The 19,624-nt window shown below is 35.9% G+C and overlaps 1 protein-coding gene and 1 pseudogene across 1 annotated transcript; one reads left to right on the top strand and one right to left on the bottom strand.

Moving 5' to 3' along the window:
• Nucleotides 1-8,823: 8,823 nt before the first annotated feature.
• On the top strand, nucleotides 8,824-11,274 carry LOC120142041 (acyl-lipid omega-3 desaturase (cytochrome b5), endoplasmic reticulum-like). Its single transcript, XM_039156799.1, has 8 exons — nucleotides 8,824-9,242; nucleotides 9,330-9,419; nucleotides 9,507-9,573; nucleotides 9,669-9,761; nucleotides 9,906-10,091; nucleotides 10,177-10,257; nucleotides 10,373-10,510; nucleotides 10,942-11,274. The coding sequence occupies exons 1-8, from the start codon at nucleotides 8,926-8,928 to the stop codon at nucleotides 11,125-11,127; spliced, it is 1,158 nt and encodes a 385-aa protein (XP_039012730.1). The 5' UTR covers nucleotides 8,824-8,925; the 3' UTR covers nucleotides 11,128-11,274.
• Nucleotides 11,275-11,611: 337 nt separating this feature from the next.
• LOC120142115 lies at nucleotides 11,612-13,539 on the bottom strand (annotated as a pseudogene).
• Nucleotides 13,540-19,624: the final 6,085 nt, after the last annotated feature.

The following is a 19,624-nucleotide window of genomic DNA, read 5'->3' on the forward strand; positions in this document are numbered from 1 at the left end:
GAGAACTCGACCATATCTTTCAGGACCCAAAATTTTATTAATAACTTGATTTTCAATCTCATCCACATTAACAATACCATTACTTGAAGTTGTAGCTTCATACTCCACCCTTTTATCCCTAAATTTTTCCTAATAATCAATTCAATCATTATTTTAAATAAAAAATTCATAATATAGATATAAATATAATGTAATTCAAATCTTGTTTCCAATAAATGTGCCATAATTTCTATAGCTTCATCAGTCATAGGATTATCATCCTTTTTTTGTATGTGTCATATTGAAGAGCTTTATTCGTCCAACTTTACTACCAGACATATTTTCCTACAATATAGAATAAAAATTAAATCTTACAAAAAAATTAATTAATAATATAAATAATGTTCGTTACTATGTGCTATACAAGCAAACTTTTGTTGTTGTCTGCTAGTAACACCAACATGCTTTCGGTCCTACAATTTAAAATTTGTGTTTATAAAGTCAATATTATAATGACATAATATTATTTTTTTAAAAATTCATCATATATCTCCTTTTTTGAACTCCAAAACCTGACTGCATCTTCCCATTGACACATGAGCATTCCAGGTGAGACAATTTGTAGCTTCTCTTAAAGGTTGAGATGATTCTTGAAATATTTCTTTTTTAAAGAACACTTTTGGTCTCTTCATTTCTTCCCTAATGCTTGCTTCAAATAATCGTCAGACCTCTAAAGAAAATTTCTCCTACAAATAACATAAGTGTTCAAAGTAAATATAAATTATTATTGAACTGTAATAGATTATCTATTATAATGACATTATTATCTTAACAAAATCCACAGCCTGATTTTTGCTACTATTTGACATTTCACGCCATGACTCATAATTGATCGGTAAAAGATTAAAATTACGTGTAACCATGCCTAAGTAACCGGATAGAAGACGTTCTTCTGGACCAATAGGTTGATCAACATCGTTTCTTGAAACTTTTATACGGTTCCCAGGAGAAAGTTGGTATAATTCCTTCTAAGTTATACGTCCTCTAGTCTTACATCTTCGACCATTTTCAACTATATAAGAATAATTCAATGTAAGTTTTGAAAATCAATCAACAATTAAATAAAGTGTCGAACTTACCTTCAATTTGTACATCTTCTTCAATCGTATTCATAACTTCCGAAGATCCAACACCACTCGATTCCTCATTATTTGTTTCTTCCTCCTCTTGAAAAGCTCGAACAATCTGCAAATCACTTAATTTTCTCCCGGTCATAATATATGCAATAAACAAACAACAATTTTAGTGAAAATATTACTATTAATGAATATATTGAATGGCAACATGTTATAAGTTATAATATTATAAATTAATCAATTAAGATATAAAATCTTACTACAATGTTATGTCATATCAATTTTCATAAATATTTTCATCCACGTCCTCCCGAACCCATTGAAATTGTGAAGTAGTATTAGTGATAGTTTCATCTAAGTTTTGTGCTACAAAATGTAAAGCTTCTGGTCTTGTTTCAATGTCATCTCTACTTCATCCCCGATGTCTATCAAGTCTCTGGGGGTATTATAAAGCACAATATACCAACCCTCATCCATTGGACCGTGACAGTAAAAAACCTGTTTGACTTGAGAAGAAAATACATATAGCTCGTCCATCAATTGTTGACCAGTGTGAATTAGTAAAGAGAAATCCACCATTGTAAAACCAAATTTATCTTTTTTAATGTCTCGAGTAGTATTTACAATAACTCAATCACACCGAAGCAATACAACCTTTCGTTTTCCATAATAATCCAACTCAATAATGTCCGTAAGAATTCCATAATATTCTACATCTCCTTCCACAGGATGATTGTCCCTAGCACTAGCATAACTTATAGTTGAAGAAGTAACAACTACTCCACAATTTTATATTCTTATTAATTTTTCACGAGATTTCGTGTGGAACTTGAACCCATTAATAATAAAGTCATTATATATTTTAACAATTCTATTCGGATCACTAGAGACAGTGGACATGGACCACATGACTCCGAATAAAACTTTTCAAAAAATGTAAAGTCCCTAAAGCAAAGAAATATTAGGGCACCAATTGGTCCCAAAAAGCATTCCCTAAAGCAAATTTCTAGTCGTAAATGACCAAATTGCCAATACCGATGAAGGTGTCCTCTATCCGTGGATATCTAATAATAGCTTTATTTATTATCAAAAAAAAAATAATAGCTTTATTAATTGTTATTAAAGAATAAATATAATTTTTAGTATCTAATTTTGATATTTATGTGAAATGTGATATTTTTTATGCAATTAGATATCTTTACTTTTTTAGTGTCCGATTAAATTTTCAAGACCAATTGTGCAAATGAACAATAAATGCATAGTTCGAATGCTTCTCAACAGCTCCAAATGATTAAAAAATCATTAGATGGTATAAAAGGAATCTCCAAATTGTTGAATAACATCAACAAAGCTTACTCCACCGTTAAAGTGTCACAATTTCTATTTGTATTTGAACTTTTTCATCTTCCTTTTGAACATTAACTTGTTTTTAATCTTCTTCTTGGATGTGAGTTTATTGAGCACAAACATTTTACTGTGAAAAGGTAGTTTTAAGTTTTTAAAGTTACATTTTCATTTTGAAAGTATGTATATAAGATTTTTTGATATAAATCTTGAAAGAATAAAGTTATATCTTATTCTCAAAAATCAAACAAAATTTGCTGGCTTAACTTCTCACTCATCACTGCCTAGAGGGAGACATAGCAGAAACACAGTAAACAACAGCAAACAACAGTAGAAAAAAGTTAAAATAAAAAACACAGCAGCAAACAACACTAGAAAAAATTAAAAGTTAAAATCAGAATCCTAATCCAACAACATTAAATTTCAAACCGCAGCAAACATCAGCAAATAGTAGCAAGAGTGAATTTCAAATCAGAATCCTAATCCAATTTTAACTATGAAAAAAAGTTAGTCAAGTTCCTAATCTTTTGGGGTTTTATAAAGCAAAGCTAGGATTATTCTTAGGAAATTGGTTTTTATTTTAAGGAAGCAGAATCAGTGGTGAATGGTGTTCTTAGGAAGTGAGTTTTTATGAAGAAAAGAATCTTGAGAGTAAAAGAGAGAAGAGACTAAAAGAGTACCTAAATTTTGAGCCTTGAGGAGTGACTGGCGGCGCGATAGTGGTGACTGGAGGTGCGACGATGATGACTGGTGGCGCGATGATGGTGATTGGCACGCTGAGATGGAGAAGATGTTGTACCACATAATGGACGAAGAATAAGTTTTAAAGAAGAGGTTCAAAATATTTTAGGGATTGGGCAGGAGAAAGGCTGAAGATATATTCATCCTTTTGCGGCGTTTTCACAAAAAAAAACCACTAATGTACGCGTCTATTGCGGCGTTTGTATAAAAAATGCCACTATTTACGCATCTATTGTGGTGTGTGTATGAAAAACGCCACTATTGTACAAGTATATCATGATGTTCCGTTAAAAACGCCACTTGTTGTCATTCTATAGTAGCGTTTTTTTTTCTAAAAACGCCACTAAAAGGAAATGACTATTGCGGCGCTTTCCCAAAATTGCCTCTAATTGTTACATTTAGTGGTGTTTCTTAAATAAATGTCGCGATATGTACGATGCTAATAGTGTTTGTGTAGTAAATATCGCTAACTACTAAACTTGTTGTAGTGACAATTGCAGCATTTATCAACATGACGCCACTAAAATATGTTTTAGCGGCGTTTAACAAAAAACACCACTATATATATCAGTCTATTGCGACACTTTCCCACAAACGCCGCGAAATTTGTTATTTTGTGGTGTTTGTTCTAAAAACGCCACGAGAGGTATAAAATTACCGACGTCTGTTCAAAAAATGTCACGAAAATGCCACTATTAACCCATTTTGTTGTTGCTCAATGTGGCTTTCATGTTGGAAATATTGACTGCAAAATCACACTGTTAGCACTGACTAGAAAAATAAATAATAATAAAATAAACGTTGAAATCGTGTCGTGGTAAAACCATTGTCTTACAAACGAATTCGCACCAACGTGTGTAATTGTTCCAATAGGTGAATCGTCCCCCGAGGTTAACACGGTCGCTCCGAGATTTCGTACACCCGAAATTGGAGTGGATTGTCTGTGGTATTTTACTTATTGATCGGAAAGAAGAGAATAACTTATAACACTTTGAGAGTGAATTGTGAGTTGTGGAGTGAGTTGAGAAGCTAAATAAAAGTTCTCTATTTATAGGCTTGTAATAGGGGTAAAAGTGTCCAACGAAAAATCAGATTAACATATGATTTAATTTTGGAATTAAAACCCCTATTAACAGTTGAATTACTGACGAACCTAGCTCCAAATCAGTCTAGGTTTATTGCATCAATACTCAGCCGTTTGTAACTCCTAAAATTAAATCATGTAACTCCTGAAAATAAATAGTCTCACCTTTTAACAAAGCTGCAAATCAGTCCACAACAGCCTATAAATATCATACTGAAATCTTTCACATATTCCATTTGTTCTTTCAGAGAGAAATTCCTCACAAATTTTCTCTAAAAAGATAGTATTCGAGCAGACATGTCCATGACTACAACCATGAGCACAAGCCAAGATAGACAACAACAATATCAGTGCACGAGAGTCTCTATGTTCTCTATCACTCAACAAGGGTGGGGAGAATGCAAGCCTTAAATACCTAGTTTCAATTGTATTTCATATACTATGTGAGATTGAGTATTACCAACATCCCAACTGGAAGGCATTTTCAATCATTGGCGTGTAAGAAAGTAGTTATCGCATTAAAAAAATCATTTCTACGGAACTGTCGTGATGATTGATTTTAAGCGGCTTAAGAAGCTCATATGCACGTAATTCTGTCATTAGCGTAGACTGGAGATGCGAATTATAATCGTTGGGAAGAGTTGCATCCTCTACTCCTTCGACTATTTAAGGGGAAAGTTAGGCAAAATCCATAGTTTTATTTTCTTTTACATTTTATTTCCAATATGTCATAATTTTTTTCTACGAAATTTCTGTAGAATGTCGTTTTTTTCCTTAAAAAATTATTTTTGATACGATGAATAAAATAGTAGCGACAAGAGTAGAGAGGAACCAGTCGCTTCTGGTGATTGCAATGAGGTTGTAGGTGGGGATCAAAAGTGTTGTACCTCATTCGGATCTCTTATGTATAATGTGTCTTCACTGTTACTCCTCCGCCTGTCGAAGTCTCCAAAGTTCCTTGAAACCTATGAAGTTCCATATCCTCCAGTTTGCTACAATCTTTTTCACACGATCATTGACAGATCCACATGATATGTCAGAACTAAACCTACTATTTGACAACCATATATGCTCATCTTGCCAGCCTACGAATAGTCATATCACTCTAAGCGTAACACTACACTAAGGGCCTAGAGAAATATATATGGAGAGTGGGAGAGGCTATTGTCCCTCCAAATTTTTTTTGTTTAATAGCATTTTAGGTCCTCTTTTAGTTTAAATTTCAGTAAAAATGGATTTTTAACCCCTTCATTTTTTTAGATTAAATACATGATAAGTCATTAGTTTGAACTTAAGTATCTTGTTCCTCCCGATATTTGATCCTAGTTCTGTCATCGAAAATATTGTATATAAACCACCAAGCAAGACAGGAGGAAGGGACACACTCTCCCTTTGAATTTATCTCATGATTCATCATCTTCTTTGGATATCTATTTTTAATCTCCTTTATAAAATCTGACTATGTTTTACTATTCAAATTAAAATAGATAAAACCGTAAAAAAATGGCCACAATCATATTTGTCCATTAAAAAAATCAACTCTCTTGTTTTCCACTTTAGTTCTGAAGTAATACAAAAGAAGTTTGTTTGGAGCATCTTTTTGCCATGTCATTACTCGACAACATCCACAAGTCATAGGGAAAAAAGTAACATGTTTATAAAAGAGAAGGAAAAGTGAAACAACTTGCCGGCCACACAGTTGAGTTGGCCATTTATCCGACATAGACATAGATCATCAAAACCAAGTGAATTTCCTAATTTTCTACATCCGGGTCATTGCTTCCATTACTTTCTTGAATTAGTAAATGTCTCGAGCTTCAAAATCTTACCATTATCGTTATTTTAACGACCATTTAGCAAATTAAAACCCAAGTTGATGATTGAATTAAAACTTTAACTATAATATAAGACATACAATTAAAAATGATAACATATTAAATATTTATCATTTTTAACTTATTTCAATCCTCTAATCTGTCCAAAAATCCGTAAATATGCAATTAGGGGGAAAAAGGCTTACACTTGCAGATTCTATTTGTAAGCAATTGACAATGAATTGCAATAATTTCGCAGCGACTTTCCTGGCTAAAAACAAAGGAAAAACTAAGAAGTAAAGTGGTGGTTGAAATAACACTTCGACAGCAACTATAAGAGAATGTGTTACGGATTGGGTATGAATAAATTAAAATATAGTTAGAAAATTTTCAGATATCGACAGTGCATATATATTATGAAGACGTAGTTACTCGAAACTCAAAACCTCTAAAAAAAAGTCTTTTTTACTATTAAAATCGCTCTATAAAAGAAACTGGGAACTTAGATTTGTTCATTCCCAAAGGGAGTGCAACCAAGTGGCGGATGTCATGATGCGGTTGACTTGGAACCGTCCCTTGATGTTCATATTTTCCATGATCCACCTCCATATATAAACCTAGCATTCTATGAAGATGCACGAGGTTACCAAGAGCGATGGCTAAACTATTTCTAGTTTATAACCTTCAATCTGTTCATTCTTTTCAATAAAATAAAAAACATGAACTAATATTTTCAATATCAATTTTAAGGGTTTATTTGATCACAATTTTTTAAATAAGAACTCGTTTAATCCATGATTCAAACTACATACTTGATTTTTGGGTACATAGCATAATATATATATATATAATTTCATCACTAAAAATATTTAATGTTTATACAAATTAGAAAAAACAAAACTCATTTATCTCGTCTTCCTTCACTAGATTCGCCATCACACCCTTCTTACATTTAAAAGAAAAAGAAGCAAAGACTGAAATAGATATTAAAAACTGAGTCAGTCGACAACAAAGCTTTTTTTTGAATTTTCTTACATTGTGAAGCATAATTAAACAAATAAAACTCCCTACTTTTCTTTACGAAACCAACACGTTCTTACTAATCCAACAGATTAAAGAAATTACATCCTACTAGCCAAAGCCAAGGGGTCCGTACAACCAAAGCACCTTAAGAACACAAATACACAAAATAAAAACGTGTTTGGAACCTTAGAAAATTTGACCGAGAAAAAGATTATTGACTATACAAGAAATGTAGCATATTAAAATAAGATTTATTGCCTGTTAGAACAAGATATTTTATGTAGAGCATATTAAAATGCAATTTATCAATAAATGTTTAGATTGTATTCTTAGTGAGAAAATCTATGTTCAAGTTTTACAAATAATATTACTGAAAAATTATAAATTATAAATATAAACCATAAGATAGACATATAAAATATATAAAAATAGAACACTATTAATGCAATTTGAATACCTATACATATCATATGGAAGCGGACAAGTGGTGAAGCTAGTTTTTTCACAGTAAAAATAATTAAAGTTTTAATTATAAATATATATATATACATATATATTTACTTGGCTAATAAAAAGAAAGAAAATTTCAGACAGAATGCACAGTTTGGGGAGAAAAAAAGAGAGGAGAATCCGTGAATTTGAAGAGATTAATAATAGATTAGGGTTTCAAAAAGACTAAATTGAAGCTACGCCAAGGAAAGGGTTCTTAAAACAAGGAAATGTAATCCCCTCCATTGTCTAAAGTTTTTTTTTTCATTTTCCATATTTCCTTTTAAAAACTTAAGGCAACGACCAACCATGAAGTAAGTCGTTTCCTTAGTTATACTTATAATAAAACTACACAAATCTGTACCCAAAAAAACCAAACCAAACAAAAAAAAAATTGTTAAAGTTTTCATTGCATTGAAAACTTCATCATTTCAGTTCGGGTATGTTCTGCATTGCTTTTGCTCTTACTTTATTTATATATTCTTCCATAGATTCTTTGTTACTATATGAATTTTCAAACCCTAATTTTAATATAATCGCACCACCAATCCTTTCAATCCATCCTACATTCGATACTTGAGCTCTAGGTTTCGTTTTTTCTTAAAAAAATTTATTTTTATTGTCAATCTTGCCGTTGCTTTTAAATATTGTGTTATTGTACTAGATGTTCGTATCCTTCTCCTTACATTAATGGTTACTACTGCCTCGTGGTTCACGATGAACCCTAATTTTGTTTTTTGGTACATATTATAAATTGTTGGAGTAGATATTATTGTAGGGATGACAAGCATACAACTTGATATAAAATTCTTTACTTTATTCCTTTGGAATTGTTTACCTTAATTAGAAGAAACAAAGATGGAAGTAAATATTTTTAATTTGCAAAACATCCCATAATATTATTTATTGGAAATGGAATATTAAGTAAGAAAACAAAGAAATCAACTTTTTTTCCATAGCAGTTGCAATTAATCGAAAAATGTGAGTTTTTTTAAACCCATGTTGTCTGCAACTTTCAACGGGGGGAGAAAAAGGGCTTCAATCAGTACACATGTTTCCTTGATTTGTCGGAAAATCATTACAATAACAGCAATATGCATGCACACAGATTCTCAATTATTGGGTTTCTTTTTTCTGGTAATTATGATAAAGAACAAACATTGAAAAGTAATTGTCTGAATGTTTGGAATATATTAACGTTTCCTTCCAACAACACCGAAAACACACTTTACTCTTTTTTCTTTTCTTTTTGTGTCTTGTAATTCAAGTCTGAATTGGGATTTGCAGAGAGATATATACTGGGATTTGAGAGACAATGAGTCCTTCAATCAACGATTCATTTGCAAAAACAATGGAGGATAAGAAAGAGTACAAGAATGGGATTAATGGCCAAGATGACTTTGATCCAAGTGCAGCCCCTCCTTTTCGTATTGCTGATATCCGAGCTGCCATTCCAAAGCACTGTTGGGTCAAGAATCCATGGAGGTCAATGAGTTATGTCTTCAGGGATGTCATTGTCGTCTTTGCATTGTTAGCAGCTGCGGCTTACTTCGACACCTGGTTCTTTTGGCCTGTCTACTGGGTTGCTCAAGGAACCATGTTTTGGGCTCTCTTTGTTCTCGGACACGATTGGTACTAATCGAGCATCCATTTCCAGTTCTGGGTTTTACATTTTGTTCGTGTCAGTTAATTAACTCTGATTTGTATTGGATTTCGCAGTGGCCATGGAAGCTTCTCTGATGATCCCATTCTTAATAATGTGGTGGGTCATATTTTACATTCTGCAATCCTCGTTCCTTACCACGGATGGTAGGCTCATTACTTAATCGGGTTTAACATTTGAATTTTCCATAGTATATATGCAATTACATCAAACATCATTTGGAAATTTTGTAGGAGAATAAGCCATAAAACTCATCATCAAAACCATGGGAATGTTGAAAAGGATGAGTCTTGGGTTCCGGTAATGTATCTAATTGAGTTCACTCGGTTCATGCAATCCTCTTCCAATATGTATTAGATTTAACTGCCCTCTTCTTTTTCTTTTTTCATTCTCAGATGCCTGAGAAGGTTTACAAGGATTTGGGGATCAGAACAAAACTTCTGAGATTCACTATCCCTTTCCCTCTATTTGCATACCCTATGTATTTGGTGTGACACCTTCGCTTTTTTTCTTTTATAAAGACCTAAATCTAAACTTATGTACACGCAAACCTTTGTTTAGATTGAAGTAGATGATAATGCAATTGTTCCTACAATCAAAGTGAAGTAATTAAATTTGGTGCATTATTACAGTGGTACAGAAGTCCAGGAAAGACAGGATCTCACTTCAACCCCTACAGCAGCTTGTTTTCTCCACAAGACAGGAAACAAATAATGACTTCAACAGCCTGTTGGATTGCAATGGTCGGTTTCCTTGTCTATTTATCCTTTGAATTGGGTTCAGCCATGACATTCAAGCTCTACGGTGTTCCCTACTTGGTATGCCCCCAGTTTTACAAAAAAAATGCAGAATTTCTCTGGTAATAACCAAGTAATTTAACGCGATGTTTACTCATTTCCATAGATTTTCGTCGTATGGCTGGATTTAGTTACTTACCTTCATCACCATGGATATGAGCGGAAACTTCCTTGGTATCGTGGCAAGGTAATTAACTAAAACTCCATCGATCGAGAATCGTTTTACGTGTCTGTTTTACGGTCCATGTTCAAAATCCGTGACACTTCGAATTTCACTCGTAAATTCGTGTTGTAACTTTCAGGAATGGAGTTACCTGAGGGGAGGGCTTACAACAGTTGACCGTGATTACGGTGTATTCAACAGTATCCAGCATGACATTGGCACCCATGTCATTCATCATCTCTTCCCTCAGATCCCCCATTATCACTTAGTTGAAGCTGTAAGTATTCTTACTTTTTTTTCTTGGGTTAATTCCAACAAGCACCCTCAAACTTTAACTCTAAATTAGTATCCAAATTTTAAAAGATTTTATTGAGTCATCGAAGTATTAGTGATGCATCAGTTGGGTCTTTTTATCAACTTAACTGTCAATGCAGCAGTAGCCAGTAGCCTATATGTGTTTACAAAAAGTTTTGAAAATTTTCTTTAATCCCCTCAAAGTTTTAGAAATTTTCATTAAGCCTCAAAATTTTTAATATCTTCAATTAAACCCTTTAAGATTTTTTGAAAATTTTCATTAAATCTCTCAATATTATTGAAAATTATAATTAGAACCCAAACTCTTTTGCTAAGTTCACCACGGTATTTAACATCTAAGATGAGCTTAGATTGATGCGGGTCAGTTCTAATGTTTTCTTCTCCATGTTGCAGACGAAAGCTGCGAAACCGGTAATCGGAAAATACTATCGGGAGCCGCAGAAGTCAGGGCCGATTCCAATTCACTTGCTAAAAATTCTAGTGTCGAGCCTTAGAGAAGATCATTATGTGAGCAACAGCGGAGATGTGATATTTTATGAGACGGATCCCAACATGTTTTGGATTCGCAGATCTGAATAATTTTAAGTACTTTAGAAAACATAGAGCTAAAACAAAGGGCCTTTATTCTTTTCGCTTAAAGGACTTTGTGATTTTTCCTCTTTTTTTTTTGGTCTTCAAATAATTAAAGTTCAAGTTTCAGTAATCTTACCAAAACACAAAAATGGTGACAATAGGACACCGAAATACATTTTTTTATTATATTATTTTATATAATGAAATTATTCCATTTTCGGATGTTTTATGAATGGATATTTATTCTATTTTTTTTAATTGAGTTGAAGGTGAGATGAATATATATTTTTCACACCAGCAACATAAATAATCCCAAGACCATTGGATTTCCATATAAATATATTCAACAAGCCCACCAATTAAATATATATATATATATATACATCCATACTTGAAATTGACTTAACTATCTATTTGATCATATCATTCATGGATTAACTTGGAACTTTTATCCGTATTAGCTGAAACCTTTTGTTCTGCTCACGTTTTGCTAGCTTTGCTTTTGGGTCTCCATTTTCTCATGTTCCATATAATATTGCTCCACCCAAACAGGGAACACTGCCGAACCATCAGTGTTATGATGAGATAGTTGCTGCTTGTCCTTCTCCAAAGACTGGACCCAGGAAACATCTGGCTCGTCTGAAGTTGACGACAGTGACTGTGTTGGATCTCTCAAATAGCTGCTACTACTTTGGAACGAAAAACATGAAGCTTGTGTTAGTTTATTTAGCTCTTGTCTATGTATACCCCAGTCTAGTTTTCCATCAGGTGAACCCCAATCCGAGAAGTTAGAAGGCACTGCACTTGGTGAAGAAAGCCCCGATTTGTGATTTAACGAAGTAAATTCCATAAAGCTTGACCTCCGGTTTGCAAAGGGAGCTGGACTTGGACTTAAAACTGGACTTGCAGTCGACCTAGATGGGTCGACCCCATAGGATTGAGATGCCCTCATGGAATGGGATGCTAGGTTGGCCATGTAGCTAACTCCAGTGGGAGACTGCAGCTGATGAGTTGAAGCATCGAGTGAGAATCCTCCGAACCAATTTGATTTACCATTTTCGTCTGCAGATGCAGAAAAGGTTGAAGTAGTGGACAAGGGATTGTTCCAATTGGTGGTGGAGGAAAGACCTAGTGTCTCATCAATTAGCTGCTGTGTTGTTCCATGTCCAAGTCCATATTCCGAACTTGTCGAGCAGTTCTCAGACTACTACCATGAAGCTCCAGTGACGATAAATTGTTAGACTGGTTAGGCCACATCACTCCAGCCATAGGTGAAGATATACTACCAGTACCAGTAGGGGTCAAGGGCCGTGTTGATGTTGAAGGTAACAAAACTGATGGGGAGCCAAGACCATGTAGGCTCATTGAACCCATGTCTAGAGAGGAACCCATAGCCGAATAAGATCTTGGGGAAGGCAGTGCTGAACCTGTTGAAGCATAAACAGGGCGAAGCTTTTCAGGCTTGTGAGCAAAGAAACAAATCTTCCTGTTTCAATCGGTCTCGTCCTTGCATAAACGAGTTCGATATTGGGCAGGATGAAGCCAACACTCGAAAATACCATGTGCATACTCACAATTATTGCCCTGCTTGCAGGAATCCTTACGAAATTCAAGGCAAGGAACGCAACTGTATAGGTATTTCCGAGGATCACATCTCCTCGCATTTTCCCCGGGATGAACAAAAGGGCACTCGGTCCAGTCATGAGAGTAAGCCCTTGAGCAAGGCGTGACTTTGAAGTTATACATCCTAAACTCATCTGTGCCATGTATCTCACTCCTAATGTCCGGAAGAGTAAAATCAATACTCTTTCTTTTCAGTTCCATCTTTCAAAACACACGGTCCATTGAATTACAACCCTCTATTTCTGCAGGCAAACCTTCTATTTCACCATCACATGTGCTTTCTTTCAACAAAGACTCCAAAATCTTCTTCCTCAAGCTGAAAGCTGAATTTCGATCCGAAGTAATCAAGTCAACAGGCCGGTTTCCATTAGCATCAAGAGAATTGATATCTGCAGCCGCATCAAGCAAGATTCTTACGACCTCAGCCGAACAAAATGATCCGCCAACAACAGCACAGTGAAGAGTAGTGGCACCATCGGAACCATGAGTTTGGTTAACATCGACACGACCGCTTTTGACAATATAATTCACCACGTCCTTGCTCCCGAAGAGAGAAGCAATCAATAGAGGTGTTCTTTCTTCAAACCCTATCTTCGTCGAACCAATTCTCCTTCCGTACCACAAGCTCGGCTCATCGATGTCATAACACCCTTCTTCAATAGCACTTTTGAAGCCAACAAGATCATTCGAAGCCGACAACTCCAATAAAAACGAGAACTTTTGAGGAAATTTGTCTACTTTTTGAGACCCGCCCTTCATCATGAATCCAATTTGAGTTAATTGCCTTTTTGAGTCACAGAAGATGGAAAATAAACTTACTTGTAGAATAAAGAGGAAAAAAAATATAGAGGGACTTGATGAAAAAATCCAGGCACTGAAATTGGTATAAAAAGGGGACAAACAAAGAGTAACATCCTCCACCACAATTCATGAAATTGACAGAAAAATGAATCAAAACGACATTCTATTTTTTCCTAAAGCAATTAATTTGACAGATAAAACACCAATTCTTAAAAATCACAACAATTAGACATGTAACAAATAACATTATCCAGAAAATAAATGACAGAACCATATAAGAAACAGAGAATCAGTTGTAGAAAAGGAAAAAAGAAAAACCCCAACAAAAATTATCTACACATGTTATATAGTCTGACGTAGGACTAACATAGGAAGTTAACTTTTGTAATAAAACAAACATTGTTATAAAACACCAAGATTACAAATAAATAAAAAGGAAAATAAAAGAGAAAACAACTTTTGTCAATATGCCACCAGGGCTCTTAGCAAAGCCCCTCATCATCCCCTTCAAAATGCAAATTTGAGAACAAGGCAAACCTAAAATTTGTCTTACACAAAAAATAATTACAAGTTTTATGTCTTTTTACCTTCAAAATATTAGAGATGTTTTAGATGGCTATCACTTTTATGTTTTTTTTTTTTTGGTGAATAAAAGAAAAAAATAGCTAGCACTTAGATGCTTGCTTCTAAGTTACAAGCAGTGGCCTCCTCTTGTATTAGATTAATAACCTCCAGCGGTGGACTGTGAAAAATCGACTGAGAGTAACCTCGGCCAGCAGCGATCCTCGCCAACTTGTCAGCTACCTTATTCGCCTCCCGATTTACATAACGTAAAGTAACATTCCATTCTCGATTTAATAACTCCAAAACTCGGTCAAGAAGAGATAAGAACGAACCTCTCTTGGTTTTCCTCTGTAGCATCTGAATAACCTCCACGCTATCGGCTTCTACCATGACTTGTCGTTCCCCACGGTTCCATGCATGAGAAAGACCTTCATAAATACCCCATAGTTCCGCCTCAACGATAGAACATATACCTATTACCTTAGAGAAGCCAACAAGCCAATCACCATTCGAGGATCGGAGAACACCCCCACAGGTCGCAAATCCGTTTCCAGCTTTACGGGACCCATCTGTATTCATCTTACACCAGTTCGGAGGCGGTGGAGACCAAAGAACAATCCTATTAACCTGCCGATAAGTCTGACTCCTCGACATAGTAGAAGCAAGTGCACGGTTAGCTTCGAAACAAAGACGCTTGCCTTGTTCCAAAACAGATTCATGTTCAATATAATCCGGTTCAAAAATCCTTTTATTGCGATTCTTCCATAACAAACAAAGGATCGAACCAAATAATAAGTCTCAATCTTGTTCATCTCGTGCATAAAATCGCAGAGAGACAATATTAATTTGCAACCAACTCCTTATGTCTCGTGAAAGAAAATCATGCAATTTATCATCTTTAACTAGCGAGGACCAGATTCCCATAGCCAAAAAGCAGTGGCGAAAAAGATGATCTATTGTTTCCCCCGGCTGCCCGCAAACTCCACAATAATTACTTGTAGCTAAGTGTCGTCTTACTCTCTCCGTATTGGTTAGAATCCTATCGTTAGCTAATAACCACAAAAAAAAATTAATTCTTTGCAAACCACCGTATTTTGAAATCACTTCCCATACCTTATGTGGCCTGTCATCCGAGCATTCCTGTCTCATATCATATGCCGACTTAACCGTAAACATCGGTCAAAATTCCACTTCCACCCCAGCACATCGAGTTTCCTGCACTGCCATGGGGGCATCGTTGCTGCCAGCCTCTGTATAATAGTGTTAGGTAATATATGATTGAATAATTCCCAGCGCTAAAGACCATTTGCGTCCACCATTGAAGCTACCGATCGACTTGGGAGTCTCTCTCTATCGGGTTGATTAGTAACAAAGCAATTCAAAGGACCCACATCACTAAGCCATGCGTCCCTCCAAAAGTCAACATTTCGGCCATCACCAATACTCTAAACCAGATTATGGCGTACATCACTCCATACTTGAGAAATTGCTTTCCAAACATGCAAGCAACCCTTACGCATAATGGAGTCGGGTAAACCACTTTGCCACTTGTATTTGGAACGTAGCACTTTAGCCCATAACTTGTCCGCCTTAGCAATCATATTAAACGCTAGTTTCATGAGGAAAACGTCATTTTGATCATATAATTTCTTTATGCCGATACCACCCTTGCTTGTAGGTTTACACATAGTCTCCCAATTGACAAGGGAAACTCCACCTCTAGCCTCAGTTCGACCCCAAATAAAGCCCTGAATTAATTTTTCTACTTCATCATATATCCCTTTTAGAAGCTTTATGGACTGCATTGAAAAATAAGAGATAGTCGAAAGAACTGTTTTAGCCAAAGTAATTCTGCCCGCCAAAGATAGTGCTTTAGCCTTCCATCCTACAAGTTTATCACGGACTCTCGAAACGATGTAACTAAAAGAAGCTCTTGTTATCCGAGAGTGTAGAAGGGGAACACCAAGATATTTTCCCAAATTATGGACCTCCTAGAAACCAAATTGAGAATTGATAGAACTCTTTAAGCCCGACTCCACATTCTTTGAATAAAATATAGTAGTCTTCTGGATGTTGATTTTCTGGCCTGAGAACCTACAGAAAAGATCCAATATATTTCGAATAACATAGCATTGTTCAATAGAAGCCTCAGCAAAGAGAACCAAATCGTCCGCAAAGAATAAGTGAGAAAGGTTAGGTCCATTACGACACAGGTGAATAGGCTTCCACTGCCCGTTCTCAACAGCTATAGAAATCGCATGCGCCAGTCTCTCCATGCACATCATAAACAAATATGGTGATAAAGGGTCTCCTTGTCGTAGTCCTCTAGATGGTTTAAATGCTTCAGACATAACCCCATTCTAAAGAACCTGAGTCAAAACTGACGTTACACATCTCATGATAAGTGACCGAATGCTCACCGGGATATGCAACTCGCCTAGAGTATCATCAATAAAAGACCATTCAAGGCGGTCATAAGCTTTTTCAATGTCAATTTTTATCGACATAAAACCAACTTTACCTTTCTTCGATCTCATGGTATGAACAATCTCTTGTGCGACAATAATGTTTCCAATAATCGAACTGTCAGGAACAAAACTTGTTTGATTTTCCGATATCCATTGATTCATCATCGGTTTAAGCTGGTTAACAATAAGCTTAGTAACAATTTTGTATAGCACAGAGCACAAACTAATAGGTCGGAATTGATTAAAAGATTATGGTACTTGTACTTTCGGAATTAGCACCAAAAGAGTTCGATTAATTTCATCATCAAGAGTTCCTCCTGCAAAAATGTTTTTGATCATTTGGCACACATTGAAGCTTACTGTATCCCAGTTCCACTGATAGAAGAACACATGAAGCCCATCAACTCCAGGAGCATTTAGTGGACTCATATTAAATACCACTTCGCGAATCTCTTCATTAATTAACGGTCGTGAGAGATTATTCAACTGTGAAACAGAGATTGTTGGAAAACATCCCTAAATCGGGTACCCATGCCCATCAATATTACTGCTTGTGAATAAATTCTTATAGAAGTTAACCACCATTGAGCAAAGAGCTTTTTGGTCCGACACCCAACTGCCATTCGGTGATTTAAGAGCACCAATGAAATTGTGACGACACCTCCTCATCGTGCACGCGTGGAAATATTTTGTATTCTTGTCTCTATAAAGAACCCATTGATTCCTCGACTTCTGTAACCACAAGCTCTCCTCTTGTTGCAGAACCTCTTCAAGTTCATATGATAAACGATACTGCAACTCCACTAATCTCCGAGTATAGCGAGTAAGGAGCGCTTTATCAATACCTCGTAAATGTGCCAGTAATTCTCTTTTTTTCCTCTCTATATGACCAAATACCTTTAAATTCCAATCTTTCGCTTTAGTTTGGAAAGAATTGACATTGGCTAGCATATCCAAATAGTTGCTCCAAACTTCCGATAAAAAAACTCTTAAACTGAGGGTGATCCTGCCATGCAGCAATGAATCGAAAAGGTTTAATCATTTGAGATCTCTGAACACTCTGAATTTGAACTAGAAGCGAACAATGATCCGAGCCCACTCTATCAAGATGCAACATCATAGTATTAGGGAAGACATTAGCCCAACAATTATTGATGAGGCAGCGATCTAACCGTTTGCAAAGATTCCCTCTCCTCCATGTAAACTTTGATCCTCGGTAAACAACTTCATATAAACCCATCTTAAAAATGAAATCAGCGAACAATGCACTAATCCTCGATCCACGAATTGCGCCACTTTCCTTTTTTTTGGGCCGAAATATGGAGTTGAAATCACCTCCCAGTATCCACGCTTCAGTATCGCTTGGAGCAAGATTCATTAGATGATTCCAAATTAGCTTCCGCTTCTCCACTTGAGGACTTGCATAAACAACCGTAAAGTAATGCCAGCGAGTATCATTTTTCGACCAGCACCTCCCATGAATAAACTGGTTCGAAATGGTTAAAATCTTAACATTTAATCCGTCCTCCCAAAGTATCCAAATCCCACCACTAAACCCATGGGCTTCTACTCTAAACGAATGCGGATATCCCAAGGTCTAGATGACTTTATCGGCAACAATACCATTAATCCGAGTTTTCAGCAAAGCAACAATACAAGGTCAATTATACCGACAATGTTCCCGAAGATATCGTCAGCACCCTGACAATTCCAAAAAAGAAAATTAACTATTAAACAAAATTACAAGAGGTGTCCCCTCACAGAGGTAGATTCGGGTTGGCATTCTCGCCATCCAGAACGTGAATTTCTTCCGAAGCAGAAGTACTCCCCTTCGTTGTATGCGGTAGAGCTTCCTCCCTTTCTTTTTCATATGGGAATGAGGAACTCTCTCCATGCAACGTTACTTTATTAACTTGCGGACTAAGATTAATATTCCTCATCCAATCCGTAACCACTGCCTGTGAAAATCTAAAGTCCTTATTTCTCCTCACTTTAAGTCCCTTGTCTTCTCCCCCACCTCTTTTCCGGTAAACTTACCACGAACCCCTTTACTTCCAAGGCTATCTCTATTATTTTCCGAAATAACAATTGTCGAATGGTTTCCTGTCGCTGTAATTTTCCTAGTTTTCGTACCTTGAGGGATCACCCCAACCTCTATTTCAATCACATTGATATGTTGCAAAGCTCGACTATCTCCAGTAACCACCTTGTTGTTCGAGTTTTCTAGTATGTTATTCCCAATCCCCCTTGAACCAAGAACTGTTTTGTCTTTTCCTTTACCCCGATTCTCCATCCGAGGAGTATTCACCGGATCATTACTCTTGCTGATTTCTGCCTCTATTACTACCGTAGGAGTTGTATTATTCGCAACAGGATTGTTTTTACTATCGTTCAAAATAGCAAACCGAGAACCTTGCACGTTATCACCACTGACTTTAGGATGTGAATCTGTATTTCTCCTAGTACGCCTCCTACGGGTCTCCGCTATCATCCATGGTCCGTATCTAGCCTCCTCTCCATAAAACTCTTTCTCCATATTGACACTTGTAACATTCGCTATCTTGCCCTTGCTTGTATTACCTTCTATGTGTCCACAACTTTCTTTTGAATGCCCATAGACACCGCAGTGAAAACATATCTGCTGCAAACCTTCATACTCAATCTTTTGCCAGAATCCATCAATCTTGATGCAAGGAATTAATGGTTTATTAAGATTCACCAAAATCGTCAAGCGAGCAAATCTACCTCTTTCCCCCGAATTCGTGTTATAATCAATCTTCACAACTTGTCCGATAACCATAGCGATACGACGAAATATCGCTTTGGAATAGTATATGTAAGGAAGACCCGGTAATCACACCCAAACAATGACCTGTGATGGATGTTTTTCCATTGTTGAGAACGATCGACTCCATGGTTGGACTGTGAGATAGCTTCCAAAAATCGTCCATGGTCCCTCCGTCAAAACATGAATGTAATCCTGCTCACTTTCAAACTTTACTAGAAAATAATCGTTCTCTAAATCAATAACCTGGTATTGACCTTGA

The sequence above is a fragment of the Hibiscus syriacus genome, unplaced genomic scaffold (genome assembly GCF_006381635.1).
Source record: "Hibiscus syriacus cultivar Baekdansim isolate YM2019G1 unplaced genomic scaffold, ASM638163v2 tig00110819_pilon, whole genome shotgun sequence".
In the NCBI taxonomy this organism is placed as follows: Eukaryota; Viridiplantae; Streptophyta; class Magnoliopsida; order Malvales; family Malvaceae; genus Hibiscus; species Hibiscus syriacus.

Excerpts from the sequence above, each read along its gene's own strand:
- LOC120142041 (XM_039156799.1), top strand. The coding sequence starts at position 8,926 with ATGAGTCCTTCAATCAACGATTCATTTGCAAAAACAATGGAGGATAAG. Across the intron at positions 9,420-9,506 it reads CTCGTTCCTTACCACGGATG|GAGAATAAGCCATAAAACTC; the intron begins GTAGGCTCATTA and ends GAAATTTTGTAG. Across the intron at positions 10,092-10,176 it reads TCTACGGTGTTCCCTACTTG|ATTTTCGTCGTATGGCTGGA; the intron begins GTATGCCCCCAG and ends TCATTTCCATAG.